Source organism: Chelon labrosus, assembly GCF_963514085.1.
Source record: "Chelon labrosus genome assembly, chromosome: 9".
NCBI lineage: Eukaryota > Metazoa > Chordata > Actinopteri > Mugiliformes > Mugilidae > Chelon > Chelon labrosus.
Genome location: NC_140359.1, coordinates 22,480,940 through 22,494,118, shown reverse-complemented (window position 1 = coordinate 22,494,118; position 13,179 = coordinate 22,480,940). Strand labels below are relative to the sequence as shown.

The 13,179-nt window shown below is 46.0% G+C and overlaps 1 protein-coding gene across 1 annotated transcript; it reads right to left on the bottom strand.

The window, feature by feature from the left end:
• Window positions 1-369: 369 nt before the first annotated feature.
• On the bottom strand, window positions 370-6,138 carry fgf10b (fibroblast growth factor 10b; the record flags this gene model as incomplete). The annotated part of the gene is made up of 3 exons (XM_084550791.1): window positions 370-561; window positions 901-1,004; window positions 5,685-6,138. 3 exons carry the CDS (start codon window positions 6,136-6,138, stop codon window positions 370-372), a joined length of 750 nt encoding a protein of 249 aa, XP_084406917.1.
• Between the last annotated feature and the right edge of the window lie 7,041 nt (window positions 6,139-13,179).

Here is a 13,179-nt window from a genome sequence, read left to right as displayed (position 1 = left end):
CGGGAGAATATGGATTATAAATAACATCTCGAGATACGTCTGCATCTACTACAGTTCATTACATGAGACAGTGTTGTCCACATTACACACATACTCCAGCTGCAAACCGTTTGGCACAGGGAAAAAAAAAGGGAGAAGCATAGCATTCGGTGCCACAGATATCACCTTCCCCCACCTAATAAAATACACGATCCCAATCAAAGTCAGGAGCAGAGACAATTTCTTTGAGTGACACTGTTAGTGCCTTCTTTTTTCTATTCTTTTTTTTTTTTCAAATGAGAGATATCTCAGCGAATGTCTTTATTTTACAGCTTCTCAGCATTGAAAACCTCTCTGTCCAGTGCTGCGTATCAGGGTGATTTCTCCGGTTCACACCATAATTGGGAGGAAGTGGGTGGCCGTGTTCTTCCTGCGGGTTTTCTTTCCCCTCATCGGCTTCCCGTGGACATTCAGGCCCACGAACATCTGCCGCTTCTTGTTCCTCCACTCGGCCGACGCGTATGTGTTGTAGCCGTTCTCCTCGATCCGCTCCTTCAGGGTGCAGTCGATGCCAAACTCGCTCTGAAATAAAGGTATCAGTGTTAAAACCCTGATGTGTGAAGTTAAGTAAAAAATGTAGATTATTTTCCTGTGCATATGCGCTAGAACCACGGTAATTCTGACTCATTAATCTGCATGCATTCTTTGCTTTTTTTATGCTGTTGTAGAAACCGGTGTACACTTTGAAAACTGCACAGCTCTTCTAGAGGTTCACATGTGCGCTCTGGCCGGGGTTGTGATTCCGAGCTGAGCCAGCGGCTAGAGAGGTAAAGATAAGGCTTCCTTTGATAAGGGCCCGAAGAATCTCACACTATCTCTCTCTCTGAAGCATCCAGATTGACCTCTGACTCGGATACTAACCGCTCCGTACAGCTCTCCCTTCCTGCTGATAGCCAGATAGTGGTTGCTGTTCAGCCCTTTGATGGCCACCACTCCCACGTCCACCGATGTGATTTCCAGAATACCTAGGGTTGAGCAAAAAAAGAATAGGCGTCAACGCTGAGAAAAAGCACGAGAGCGTCACGAGTGGATAAATATTTTGTGCATTTTTAGTTCTTGAAGATGAGCGTACAGAAGATTTAACTCCAATTTATGCAGACCAGTAGAAATTCACAAAGTTTCAGACTTTATTAAGAGTAAAGTGACTTTTTGCAATTGCATTTCATTTACGTGTGGGAATATGAAGGAATTCTGTGTAAGGTTGCTATTATTCCTGAGCACATTATCCTTTCTGCGATATTGTAAAGTTTCAACTTTACAGCCTACACCTGTGCAACAGATTCCAGCTGCACGGGTCATTTAGTTTAAAAGAATTAATAGATGAACTCCGCAGAGATTCTCAGCTTGTTTATGTTCTCTTTGGTATTTAGGTTTCCAAGTCCCTATACCAAAAAAAAAAAATCAGGTTTCTCACAGGCTATTAGAGGGGATAATTTATACCTAAGTTAACGAGGGCATGTTTTTGCTGCAGACAGCTGTGGTTATTTGTGTGGTCTCTGTATCAGAGGTCGGAGAAATATAACTTCCTAATGTCTCCTTTGACCACAGAGCCCACTTGTCTCGTCTTATGCCGGTGGGTGTGAGTGAACCCCGCCGGTTCCCATGGCATGTTTGACTTCGGGCCGCCCTCCCCGACTTCCTTTCCCCACTTCCTGTGCGATGTCGTTATTTCATCCCAATAAGCACGCACATGTGAACGCACACGCAGACACTTCGGCGTGGGGGCGTGAACTCCAGAGACTCGACGACACCCTTTGATCAGATCGGCAGCTACTCCTCTGTCTGGGGACTGTTTGTGTGGCACCCTTGCTCTACCGCCGGGGCCCTGCTCTCCAGTGGCTGGGGGGCCCTCGGACGCTCCCAGCCCCGTACGCGAGTGGACGGTGGAGGACGCAGGTGTGCCCCCAAAGAACAATCCCTCTCTTAAATATGCAGTGGCTTCTCTCCTCGTCCGCGAGGTCCTGACTGTATCAGTTTCTAGTTCAAACAGTGGCACCTCGGGGCAGTGAGGTCTGAAGCTGCAAGGCGGTGGTGGGGACTGTGACACGACGGCCATTGAAGATCTGAGAGGAGCTGCTTTCTGTATGGGATCGGATGTCGGGCACGGAGTGAGGATGTAAGACAATCTATGGCAGTCTCTGGCTGCTCTGTAAACATGGGAGGGATGAAAGGAAGGAGAACAGAGGAGGACAGAGGAGCCATGACAGTGAGACTGGGGGTGGAGTGAGGATTAGAAAGGCTGTAATGATCACTGATCAAAGTCAGCCACCGGAGGCAGGGGCGAGACAGGTTGTATATACACACAAGCCACGAATGCACTCGCGCGTGCACACGTACACACTTGGTTGGTAGCAGGTGAATGTGCACTTGCACGCAACTTGCAAACTCAACCTGGCTGTGAAACGACGAAATCTCCATTCACTCTTCTCTGAATGGCTGAACGCTCTCCTCACTCACACAACTGGAGAGTAATGAGCTGACGGAGTGTGAGAAAATGGAATCACAAATAAAATATGCCCTTCATTTAGTTTCACCCCGATTACAACATTACGCTTTTAATGTGACAACTATGCTTTGTATGGGGGCACATTTTACGGGCCCCATATGTGAAATGTAGCCTCAAGTGTGTCTGCCAGGTTCAGCTGTTTACGTGGGGAGACAGCAGTTTTTCTTTTGCATGCTGGTTGCTTTTTTCCTAATGTGTGGCTTATTTGATACGCTCTGTTTGGAGTTACAGCAGTAAATGGTGCGCCGGTTGTGGAATGGAGGCACACGATGCCAGTGCGAATTAAAAGGTGGTTTTTCCACCGTGGGATGCCAAAAAGCATTGTGCTTCGCAGCCTGTATTGTTATTCTTTCCTTACTCTTAAAAGAGAAGTTCTGGCGCGCGCAAAATAATATTTGGAATGAGGCATAAATCAGGATATATAGTAATAGCACTTGATGAGGACCACACTAGATAAGGTAAGGACCACACTGAGTGTATTTACATAGAAGGGAGATCGAGCCTTTTCCCTACCTCTGAGAGAAGCTATACATCTCTCTCCTCAGACCTGCATAAGAGCCCCCATCTGTTTTTTTTCCCACGCAAAAGGCCACTGCTTTGATTAAAGAAGACGAATGTGCACTAAAATCCACGCTTACACCCGTTCACACATATTAGCTCTACACACACACTTCCTCCTTCTATGTCTAGAAGTGTCTTGCACACATGCTGCGGCCCCTACATCACAGCAACACGTACTAACACACTCGATCCCGACAGGCTCACCCCCTCACACCGTCGCAGCCGTGGATAATTAGCCAAACTCTATTACCGCCAGAGTCTCATTCAGCCGTATTTCACCAGCCGCTAAGACCTGCTATCTGTCTGTAAATTCAAGAGAACTCAGCTGTGAATCATAGATATTTTAATTGCGTGCTTGGCCGTGAAGATAGCTACTTAGCTGACTTTAACATAATCTCCCTCCCCTTCTCCGTGCTTCTCTCTAACCTCAGCACAGGCTCCCAGCGGGCTGGAAAGCCATGTGGGACAGTTTTGCACTGGCATCCCCATAAATCTGTGGGAGGCTGGATACCAGCTCTTTAACAGACAGTAAGCCGGGTCCTTGCAGGGCCACAAGCAGCACCCAGAACTAAAGCCTGCATGTGCCCTCCCGCTCGAGTACGATAAGAACTGTGCATAGTGTAGAACTTACACACAGTTTGTCTTGTGCATTGCAACGTCTTGTTCAGATGGTCTGTTCAGCAAAAAACAGTGCTATTTTGTCACTTCAAGGGACCGTCAAGGGGCTCACAAAGGATGTCAGTCCCGGGATCATGTCTAGCCCCGGGGGCCGGAGCAAAGGACTGAAGCTGCTGTTGTGTAGTATCCTTTACCTTGTGAACCTGATACGAGGGCACATAATCCACACACAGTGTCCCTAGACCCCCTTAGGACACAGCTTTTTGATGGCACCACCATTGATACTGAAGATGCACAGCTTTGATGTGGCCACAATGATGTTCAGCCATGTCATTCATGAACTTGTACCTCTGGAGCATCTCCCTTTCACCTCCCTCCCTGCCCCCCCTCCCTCCCCTGACGCTCAGCCCATTGATAATTCAAACTAACTTTTGAAAAAGGGCAACGCACCTCAAAAAATGTGAACTCGTTAGCCTTTTAAAAAAAAAAAAAAAAACTGGGAGGACAGAGAGGCAAATCATCTCCCAGACACTTGTAAACTTTAAGGTGAATTCACAGCACTCCTGTTATGATAAATTGTGCCAGACGTCCATGTGCCAGCTCAGTTTTACTGCTTAAAGAAACTTCTAACAAAGGTGGCAGTAAAGGCAGCACTATGTAATATATTCAGGAAATAAAGCTGCTTCTGTCATGACCTTGTCAAAACAAACATGTCCTCTGACATTCTGCCTCCCCGTGCTATTTCCCCCGCTTTAGTCACTTTGATTGAACGTGTGGTTTAGCTCTCCCAAGAGGAACATTAAAGCTTCTATATGCACTCGCCATGGGGCCGGGGAACAGAGAGAAAGAGAGGGGGGAAAAGGAGGATGTGACAAGATGGAGATGTATATGCTGCACGCGTGCGTGTGCGGATAATGAGCGAGCACATGGGTCGGTCGTCGGCTGCTATGTGATAGCACACCCACCGGGGCATGTGAGCGCCTGTTGCATGCTGCCTGTTGCACGCCGGCCGAGGGGCACACACACGTAGCTCGGTGGGAACGCTGGAAGACTAATGAGAATGCTATTTTACTGACTGATACACCGAAACATACAACGTGTAATCACTTTAAAGACACGTTTCTCCGAGTGAGCACGTCAGGCTGCTCTAAACAAACGTCTGATCTGTGACAGAGGGTGTGTAATTTGCAATCTGAGTGGGAGAGTGAGCGAGGGAGGGACAGATACATGGAAGCAGAAAGAGTCTGAAAGCATCAATGAGACTGATGTGCATGTCCACCCTCGACCCCCACCCCCCCTCACGCCAGCCCTGTCCGTCTGTGGCGGTTATCTGCGCTGTTTACCCTGGGCTGTGAAGACTGCCTGATAACGGCCCGGGTTATCTGCTCCTGCTCCTTTTTAAAACGTCCAAGAGCTACCATCATTGTGCTGAGTGTTTGGACAGGGGAGATATCAGTGGGATGTCTGGTTTAAAACAAAAAGGCGACTTCAATTGGCAACGCTTCCTCCGAACTAACAAGCCAGTGTACTAGCTGGAATTATTATGTTAATAAGTTTGCAAATTTGCATTGATGTGGAGCAGCACTTTTTTGTTAAGAGCTCATTGTGTATTTCTCATTTCATTTGCGAGTAATGGCACACTTGAAAGTCAAAATATTTGAGAGGGTTTCTGGCGCCAGAAATGTCCCTCACTTTATAGAATCAGCAGGTGCTTTTTGTCGTGTAATATACTAACACAAAAACTGCGGCAGGAGTTTGGGCTGTACAAGTTAAAATCATTAATTTCTCACCAGGAGTTTTAAAGGATTCAATTTACGGATGTGTTTTAATCCAAATGAGCTTCGGTATAGGTCACATTTAACTGCCAGCATGCACCACAGTGACTCAAATCATCTTTGGGGTCTGATTTCCTCCCCCTTTATTTAATTTTGTACATAAATCTGCTCAGTGAGTTACTTACTGAGGGGGTCATCTTTGCTCTTGGTCCCACTGACATTTCCATTCTTATCGATCCTCAGAAAAAACTTCTGGAATGAGAACAGCTTCCTCCTCCGCATGTCCCCCTGTAGGTGATTGTAGCTGCGCACATGCCTACCCTGCGGTCCCCCAATTCGACCCACGAGGCCCCCAGTGGTCCTGGGTCCGGAGATCAGCTCAGTCTCAGAAATGTTCAGCGGAACCCTGACAGATCCCGCGTTTGTGAGCCTCAGTCTGTCTCTGCGGAGACATGCAGCCCCAGGTAAGGAGAAGGAGAAAACCACCAGAGTGAACAGCACAGGAAACGACAGGGAGGACAGCGGCGTCGGTGACCTCAGCCTGGAGCTGGCCCGAGAGCCAGAACGAGCCCCCAACCCAGCCCTGGAGCAGGACGAGGCAGAGGCAGCCTTACTCCCTCCAGCAGCCCATCTGACCATGGTAGTGTGCTGTGAGGAGGACTGGAGGCAGCCTCAGAGCCTGGGACATGCTGCTGGGGGCGAGGATAGACTGGGAGGGCAGGTTAGGGAGCCCTCCACGGTCCAGACTGGGTGCGCTGGTACGCCTGCAGAATCCAAATGATTCAGCCCCCGTGTGAAATCCTTAGTTCTCCCTTGAAATGATATATGAGGGGGTAAAAATCACCAAGTCTGCCACTCAGTTTGAGTGCTCTTCTCCAGTGGTGAAAGGTTTAAGGCTGGTTATCAGAAAGTCTGTCGTCCAAGCCTGTATTGGTCTCAGATGTTAGAAAAACAAAAACAGTCACTGAGCGTGAGTTTCAGAAAGAAACGGTTCTGGTTTATGAAATTTTAACTGTTCTTCTTGACTGCTCCAGTGTGACTGCTCCTTGCATTCCCAGGCCGTCATTCAACAACAAAATAATACAAAAAAATACAAAAGTTCTCGATATCCAAGCAGAAAGCTTAGCGCAACACCGCAAAAATCTTTTGTTCCAGTGAAATAAATTAAAAAAAAGAAAGAAAAGAAATGCTGCAGCACACCGTCTACCTGTTTGAAAGCTGCTAGACTCCACATGTGCGGGAAAGCATTTTCAGATTTTGCTCTGAGGAGGAAAAACAGGATTCAAGACTTAAATAGGAACGTTGGTCAATCCAGGCGCATGTCAGATAATCCATCTGTCCTCTTCGGTTGCCCTGCTCCTCTCGTTCTCTCCTCATCTCTCACCCTCCCTCTCTCTCTCTCTCTCTCTCTCTCTCTCCCTCTAACCCCAGATGACTCCACCTTCACACAGCATAGAGGTAACGGTCTGGGGAGGTCTTTCTATGCTGGGACTGAGTCAGCGTCGTCCGCCGCCTTTTCCCTCGATTTGAGAATTCCTCACCTGAAGAGTGATCACAGAAAATGTCTGTGCGTTGAGTGTAGCTGTGCGACTCTGTTAGTTATTTGATCCCTCCCCTCCTTTACTCAACTTCCCCTCTCACATATGGGAGCAAGTATTGGTCTGCATGTGTGTGTGTGTGTGTGTGTGTGTGTGTGTGTGTGTGTGTGTGTGTGTGTGAGTGCCTGTATACAAGCAAATCTAACTTTTGAGAGAGGGAGGGAGAGGGGTGATAGCGGGGTTTATCTCTGCAGATGCTGCAGGGCAGGAAGAGGCAGTCTGGTAGTATTGGATCAGCCCTCACAGCTCCACATTGTACTGATGATTGCTTTATTGGTTAATCAAACAGCGGGTTGTTGTTTTTACAGTGTGCGGATAAGAAAAACGGAGCCTCGCTGTGTTTTTCTTCACTCTGTCATGTCACATTAGTTCTGGTATTTGCGCCTGTTGCCGCCAAGTGTGAAAGGGATAAGTATTACAAATTGAAATGGACTCACTTGTTACTCATTGGGATGTGATAATCCCGACAGGAGGCCATCCTTCTCTATCTCTGCAGATAAAAATCGTATTAAGTTACTGTTGCCGGTTCAAGTCTGGATCCCTCCCTATCACTGGCCATCTTTTTCCCCTCAAGGCACTTTATCGTGGTGCGTTATCTCTAACCTGCGGTGCTGTAATGCCATGGAGCTCTCCGGTTTCACTCACCAGACCTCTGCCTTCCTCTGTGACTCAGGTGTCTGAGTGGCCGTCAGCCAATGAGACTCTCTTACAAACCATGCATCATTCGCTCCTCAAGACAAGGCCGGCTCAGGATGGACAATGTCATAGTGGACTAGACAGCAGTGCAAAATGTTATGGATGGTCAGTGTTCTCACGAATCACAACTCCCTTGTCTCTGCTTTTTATTGGACGCAGTTCAGACATGGATTGCGCATTCATGGGCTGCAGCTCAACAACTTTTGAGGATTATTAAAAGGGTAGCAACGGTCGAGGGCCGTGCAGAGACATTTTTAACAATCCGCCGCAGAAACAGAGCTCGCGCTGGCCGTCTTATCTTCACTCACTGATCCTTGTGTTCTTTAATGTCCGGCATCTGTCCCCCGTCCCTGCTTTCCTTTTTCTTTAAGTCCCGGTTTTTAGTGCCTGCTTTAATGTCTGTCAGCAGCGCAGAGCCAGAGCAGCGGTCTGGTCTTAAATCTGGTCTTGACATGGCTTTATCTGGGGATGCAAACAAAACAAACTTATCTGCACTTCCTTTGTGGCGTCCTCTTCCCACCGTGATAACCTGAATCAGTGCGGAGGGACCCAGAGCTGGAAGGAGCAGGCATCATTTAGATTGATCACTGCTGCAGCTGTAATTGTGTTTACGGATTTATCTGCAATACTAAAATATTAAAGTCCAGTGTTTTTAAAAGGCACGACCCCTACAGATTCTTTCACTGACAACTAAGAGCAGATTTATACACCAGGATTGCATTTAAAATGAATTCACAATGACAGCATGTGTTGCACGTTCATCCTGAAACTGTGCAGATATACCCTTAAATCATACAAGTGTTCTTTGCACTTAGACAGTAATGTCCCAGGTGCCTCTGAGGGATGTAAGCTTGAAATGATGCTGACAGACTCACAAGCTTTGCAGGATTTCTTTACAGGCTAAAAGAGCAAATTCTTTGTGAACGTTGCCATGCCTGTGTTTTTTCCTCCTAAACTCAATATAAGTGAGATTTGCGGGGACTGGAGACGGACTCATCCTTCCCCTTGCTCTCCGGCTTTAGCATTTAGTGTATCTTTATACATCTATCTCCTTGAATTGCATTTCAAAGTTCAGGACAAGAGACAATAGAGCGGACAAATGTGCTTCTGATCCTTCCCTACAGGCTGTGGCTCTAGCTGCCTTCTTACACTATTCTCCAAAACAGAAAAACATAATTACAATAAGGCCAATGAAAAAAATAAAACGCCGGAAATTTATACGCATCAGCGGAGATTTGATTTTGCACAGCTCCACCGGCCAAAAAGGAAAAGCGAATCAAGGTGACACACATGGAAAGTATAAGGTTTTAGCTCCTTTTAGCGTGTAATTAAGTGAGTTTCACCCAAAAAAATACTGGGTTTCCCACACTGATAAAGTGGTAGCTGTGTTTTATTGTATTAATTTTAGCAGGCTTGTATTCTTGATCCAAACTTTATTTAAACGCGAGAACCGGATTTGCTTGAAGCAGCGTGTGAGACCAAGATGGACGCAAATGAAAGTACCAGCGTCTCACAGCTAAACATCGGCTTTAGGTGAAGCACTTTAACGTTACTCTTCCAAAACTACAATTATTTGGCTTTAGAATAATCAGATTGAAGCTGTAAATAGTACTTTTAACCCTTTATGGGGCGAGGGACCATATTTGGTAACTTCAGCACACATTTTAAATTGCGTCCTGGTGCGTCTCAGTGAGGTTTAGAAGCATGTGGTTTTCACCCAGCCAGTCAGAGAAGATCAAGGCAACGTTCTCAGGTCAAATGTGGTCTGCAAGGTCCACCTCTGCATGAGCACTGAGTGTAACTGCTTTATTAGGTGCCAAGAAGAAGAAGTGGCCTAATGTTGTCTAATGTGATAAGTTTGCATGTTCTCCCTGTGTCTGCGTGGGTTCTCTCCGGGTAGTCCGGCTTCCTCCCACCCTCCAAAGACATGTTCATTAGGTTCACTGGTGATTCTAAATTGGCCGTAGGTGTGAGTGTGAATGTCTTTCTGTGTCAGCCCTGCAATAGGCTGGCGACCTGTCCAGGGTGTACCTCGCCTCTCGCTCGATGACAGCTGGGATAGGCTCCAGCCATCCCCCACGACCCTCCAGAGGACAAGCGGTTACAGAAAATGAATGAATGAATGACAAGTGCCTGAATCAGCATGTATGTTCTAATGGTCTAGAATACATGTTTACATTTGTTCATCACAAGGAACCATATATAGGAACTTCATTGACACTGATTTTCTGCATGAAAATGAAGAATTTATTACACTCTAGGGTCGCAATTTTGAATTTCCAAACATTTCAATGAGTGCCCTGTAAAGGGTTAACATGGTAATTTTTTTGGGAGGTGTGCAACTTTTGAAAATGTTGGTCACAAACGGCACCGGAGAGATCGCGTTTACTTATTGTCAACAACATCACTGGAACAAGATGCCCATCTCCTTTCAGTTGCAATTGATAAAAATCCCATCTGTTTTTATATAAATAGCACGCATTATTTGGTGAGGGCGTCCAAGTGTCTTTGCCTAGTGTTATTTTCTCTCCCTGGGATTGCTGCTCATGCAAAACAGGGAATTTGTTCTTTTTTTAAACTTGCTCGACCCCAAATGTTTAAAGTAGTAATGAATTATATGGCTCTTGTGCTCTTGGATTAGACTGAATTAGTCAAAAATGTCCCTATTTTCTTTAATCCTGATGCTTGTGGCAGCAGGTGGATCCAGCTCCGAGTATGGTGCAGTCTTTACTTCCGTCTCCTCAGCACACTGTAACACATTAGCGAGTCGAACTGTGGAAATTCACCTTATTCATGTCATGTGTCTCTGATTTTGCTTGGCCTCGTTGCGAGCGCATTGGCCCCTCCCTTTTTGGTACACTATCATTAAGCAGATGTTTTACGAAAGAAAAGCACCTCACTCCGAGTTACTTAAGCTCAAATCCATATGTGGTCTATGAGGAAATCAAACGCACAACTCACAAACAACCAAACTGACCTATGGGAACCATGTGTGTGTCTCTGTCTGTGTTCCCTGGGGCCCGCTCTGTGTGTGCTGGGTCAGAGGAGGCAGAAGCTTTAATAAAGAAACAGGCCTGGTACAGGGATGCCAGTCTGACCGCCTGGGGACATTCAACCTGATGGGGTCCAGATGAGAGCCACCAGACTGGACCTCTTCCTCCAAAATAAAAAAAGAAAAGAAAAAGCCAGTTGGAGCACAGATTACGTTCCACTGCCTTCTCCCTTCGAGCTCGTCTCTGGGTCTACCCCGGGATTTGAGGGGTAAACAGCCAGATTAAAGTAACATTCTCCTTTATGGGTACTTTAAAGCTTTTCGGAGATCACTGGAAAATGTGTTTGTTCATGTTCCAGGGAGATAGCTTGCAAACGCACTCTTGGCCCGTAGTGGACGCCTCGTTTTTCTGTTGGTCATCAAATGTAAATATTTTATGTGTCTGGTGTCTGGTAACTTACAAGATGAGGTTGCTGTTTCCTGCTTTACAGTGATCAATAGATGTTTGTCATGTTAGCTTCCGCGTCGTCCTGAAGAGCCACTTACTTACTTGCATCATCCTTCTCTGTTAAGTGTCAGTTTCAGCAGGTCAGAGGAATTTATTTACAGGTCAGACGCCGGACCAGCTGAACCGTCCTCTGTCTCTCTCAAGGCGCCATGAGGTGACCATGCTGCATATTTTGTAGCAACGACTATAATGCTAAGGTTGGAACAGTGGCGCGGTGGTTAGCGTTGATGCCTCACAGCAATAAGGTTCCGGTTTTGAATCCATGGGGCCTTTCTGTGTGGATTTTGCATGTTCTCTCTGTGTCCGGCTTCCTCCCACCGTCCAAATACATGCTGGTTAGGTTAACTGGTGATTCTAAATTAGCCGTGGGTGTGCATGGTTGTCTGTCTCTCTGTGTTAGCCCTGCGATAGACTAGCAACCCTGCACAGGACAAGCAGTTATAGAAGATGAATGAATGACTATAATGCTACAATATCATACTGTTTATGGCATATCACACTGTATCAGACAAACACAGGCAAAGATGCAAATCGGTGAGCAAGGCTGCTTAATGCCAAGAGTGGATTTGTATGTATTTGCATTAAATGTAAGAATTTAGCATAGTCAGCAGTTTAATTTGATGGATGATTGGTTATTTTATACATTAAATATGCAAAATATGTATTATTATATATGGATATTATGGTATAAAACAAAATATTAAAACCTCCTATTGTTAATTTTCTATTTAAATGTACATGGTCCTGCATCTGAACACTTTTAGTTAGAAATAGCCTGAAAGACACATGAAAAAAGTGAGAGTTAGACAAATTTAGCATTTAGCATTTATCTCTTATCGTTATACAGCCAATCAGGCGTGCTCTGACCCTTACTGTAATACGTCTCGAAGCTTTGAAGGCAACATCTGTTAGCTACCGTCGGCACCGGGCAGAGAAGGCTCTGGAAAAAGCTACAAATAACGAAGTAAACATTCGACTATCGAATCCAAAAACCGCAATTGTTTGGCCCCAGAACACTTAGCTTGTGTTGCACAAGTTGTTAGGAGTAATTTTACGAGTACTTTGCCCTTTTTTTGGGGAAAACAACCGGTCATCAGGCTCTCATGTTGTTTTGAAAACAGCTGAAAGCGGGGCGTGCCAGGTTAAGTGGCTTTTGTAATAGTTTGATTAAAGGAAACTATTAAGGGAGGAAAAAAAGCAAAAATAAATAAACAAATCCTCCAGATGACATGCTCGTTGACTTTGTTTTTGTCCTGCTCTTCTCTGTCTATTTGAGATAATCCGGAGGGCAGTAGTAAAACGCAGAAAGATGTCTGGAACACACGCAGCCAATCCTTCAAATTTCCTGCCTTTGAGCTCGGCTGCGTCTTTACATTATGCAACTCAAATTAAGCAACGTGCAATGACGTAACAGAACGAGAGATGCGATGAGGTAATGCAGCTGGATGGCTTTTGCTTGGTCATGATAACACACACACACAAACGCATTGGTGGGTTTCAGGACATGATGCTCCACATTGACCAACGTATCGTGTTACTCCTTCCATTACTGCTGACTAACTCTTGGTCTCTGGCTTGAATGACAGCGGCAGGGTGCGCGGAGCAGGGCCACGTCCGTCCGTGTCAAGTTATCTGGCACAGAGGAGCCTGGGAAATCGGGGCCAGCTGAACCCGATCCCTGAAACAGAGCCTGGTGCTGCTGATTCAGGTGTTACACATCCAGCAGCATATGGCACTCTCAGGCAAGAATGACCTTGTAGACACGAAAGGTCACAAAGCAGAATAAACCGCCATGCACAGTTAAACATTTAAACCCAAACGGTATATCTACACCATCACGCCAACACATTAAAAATATTCAAAACAATTTATTTTATTTTCTCAGT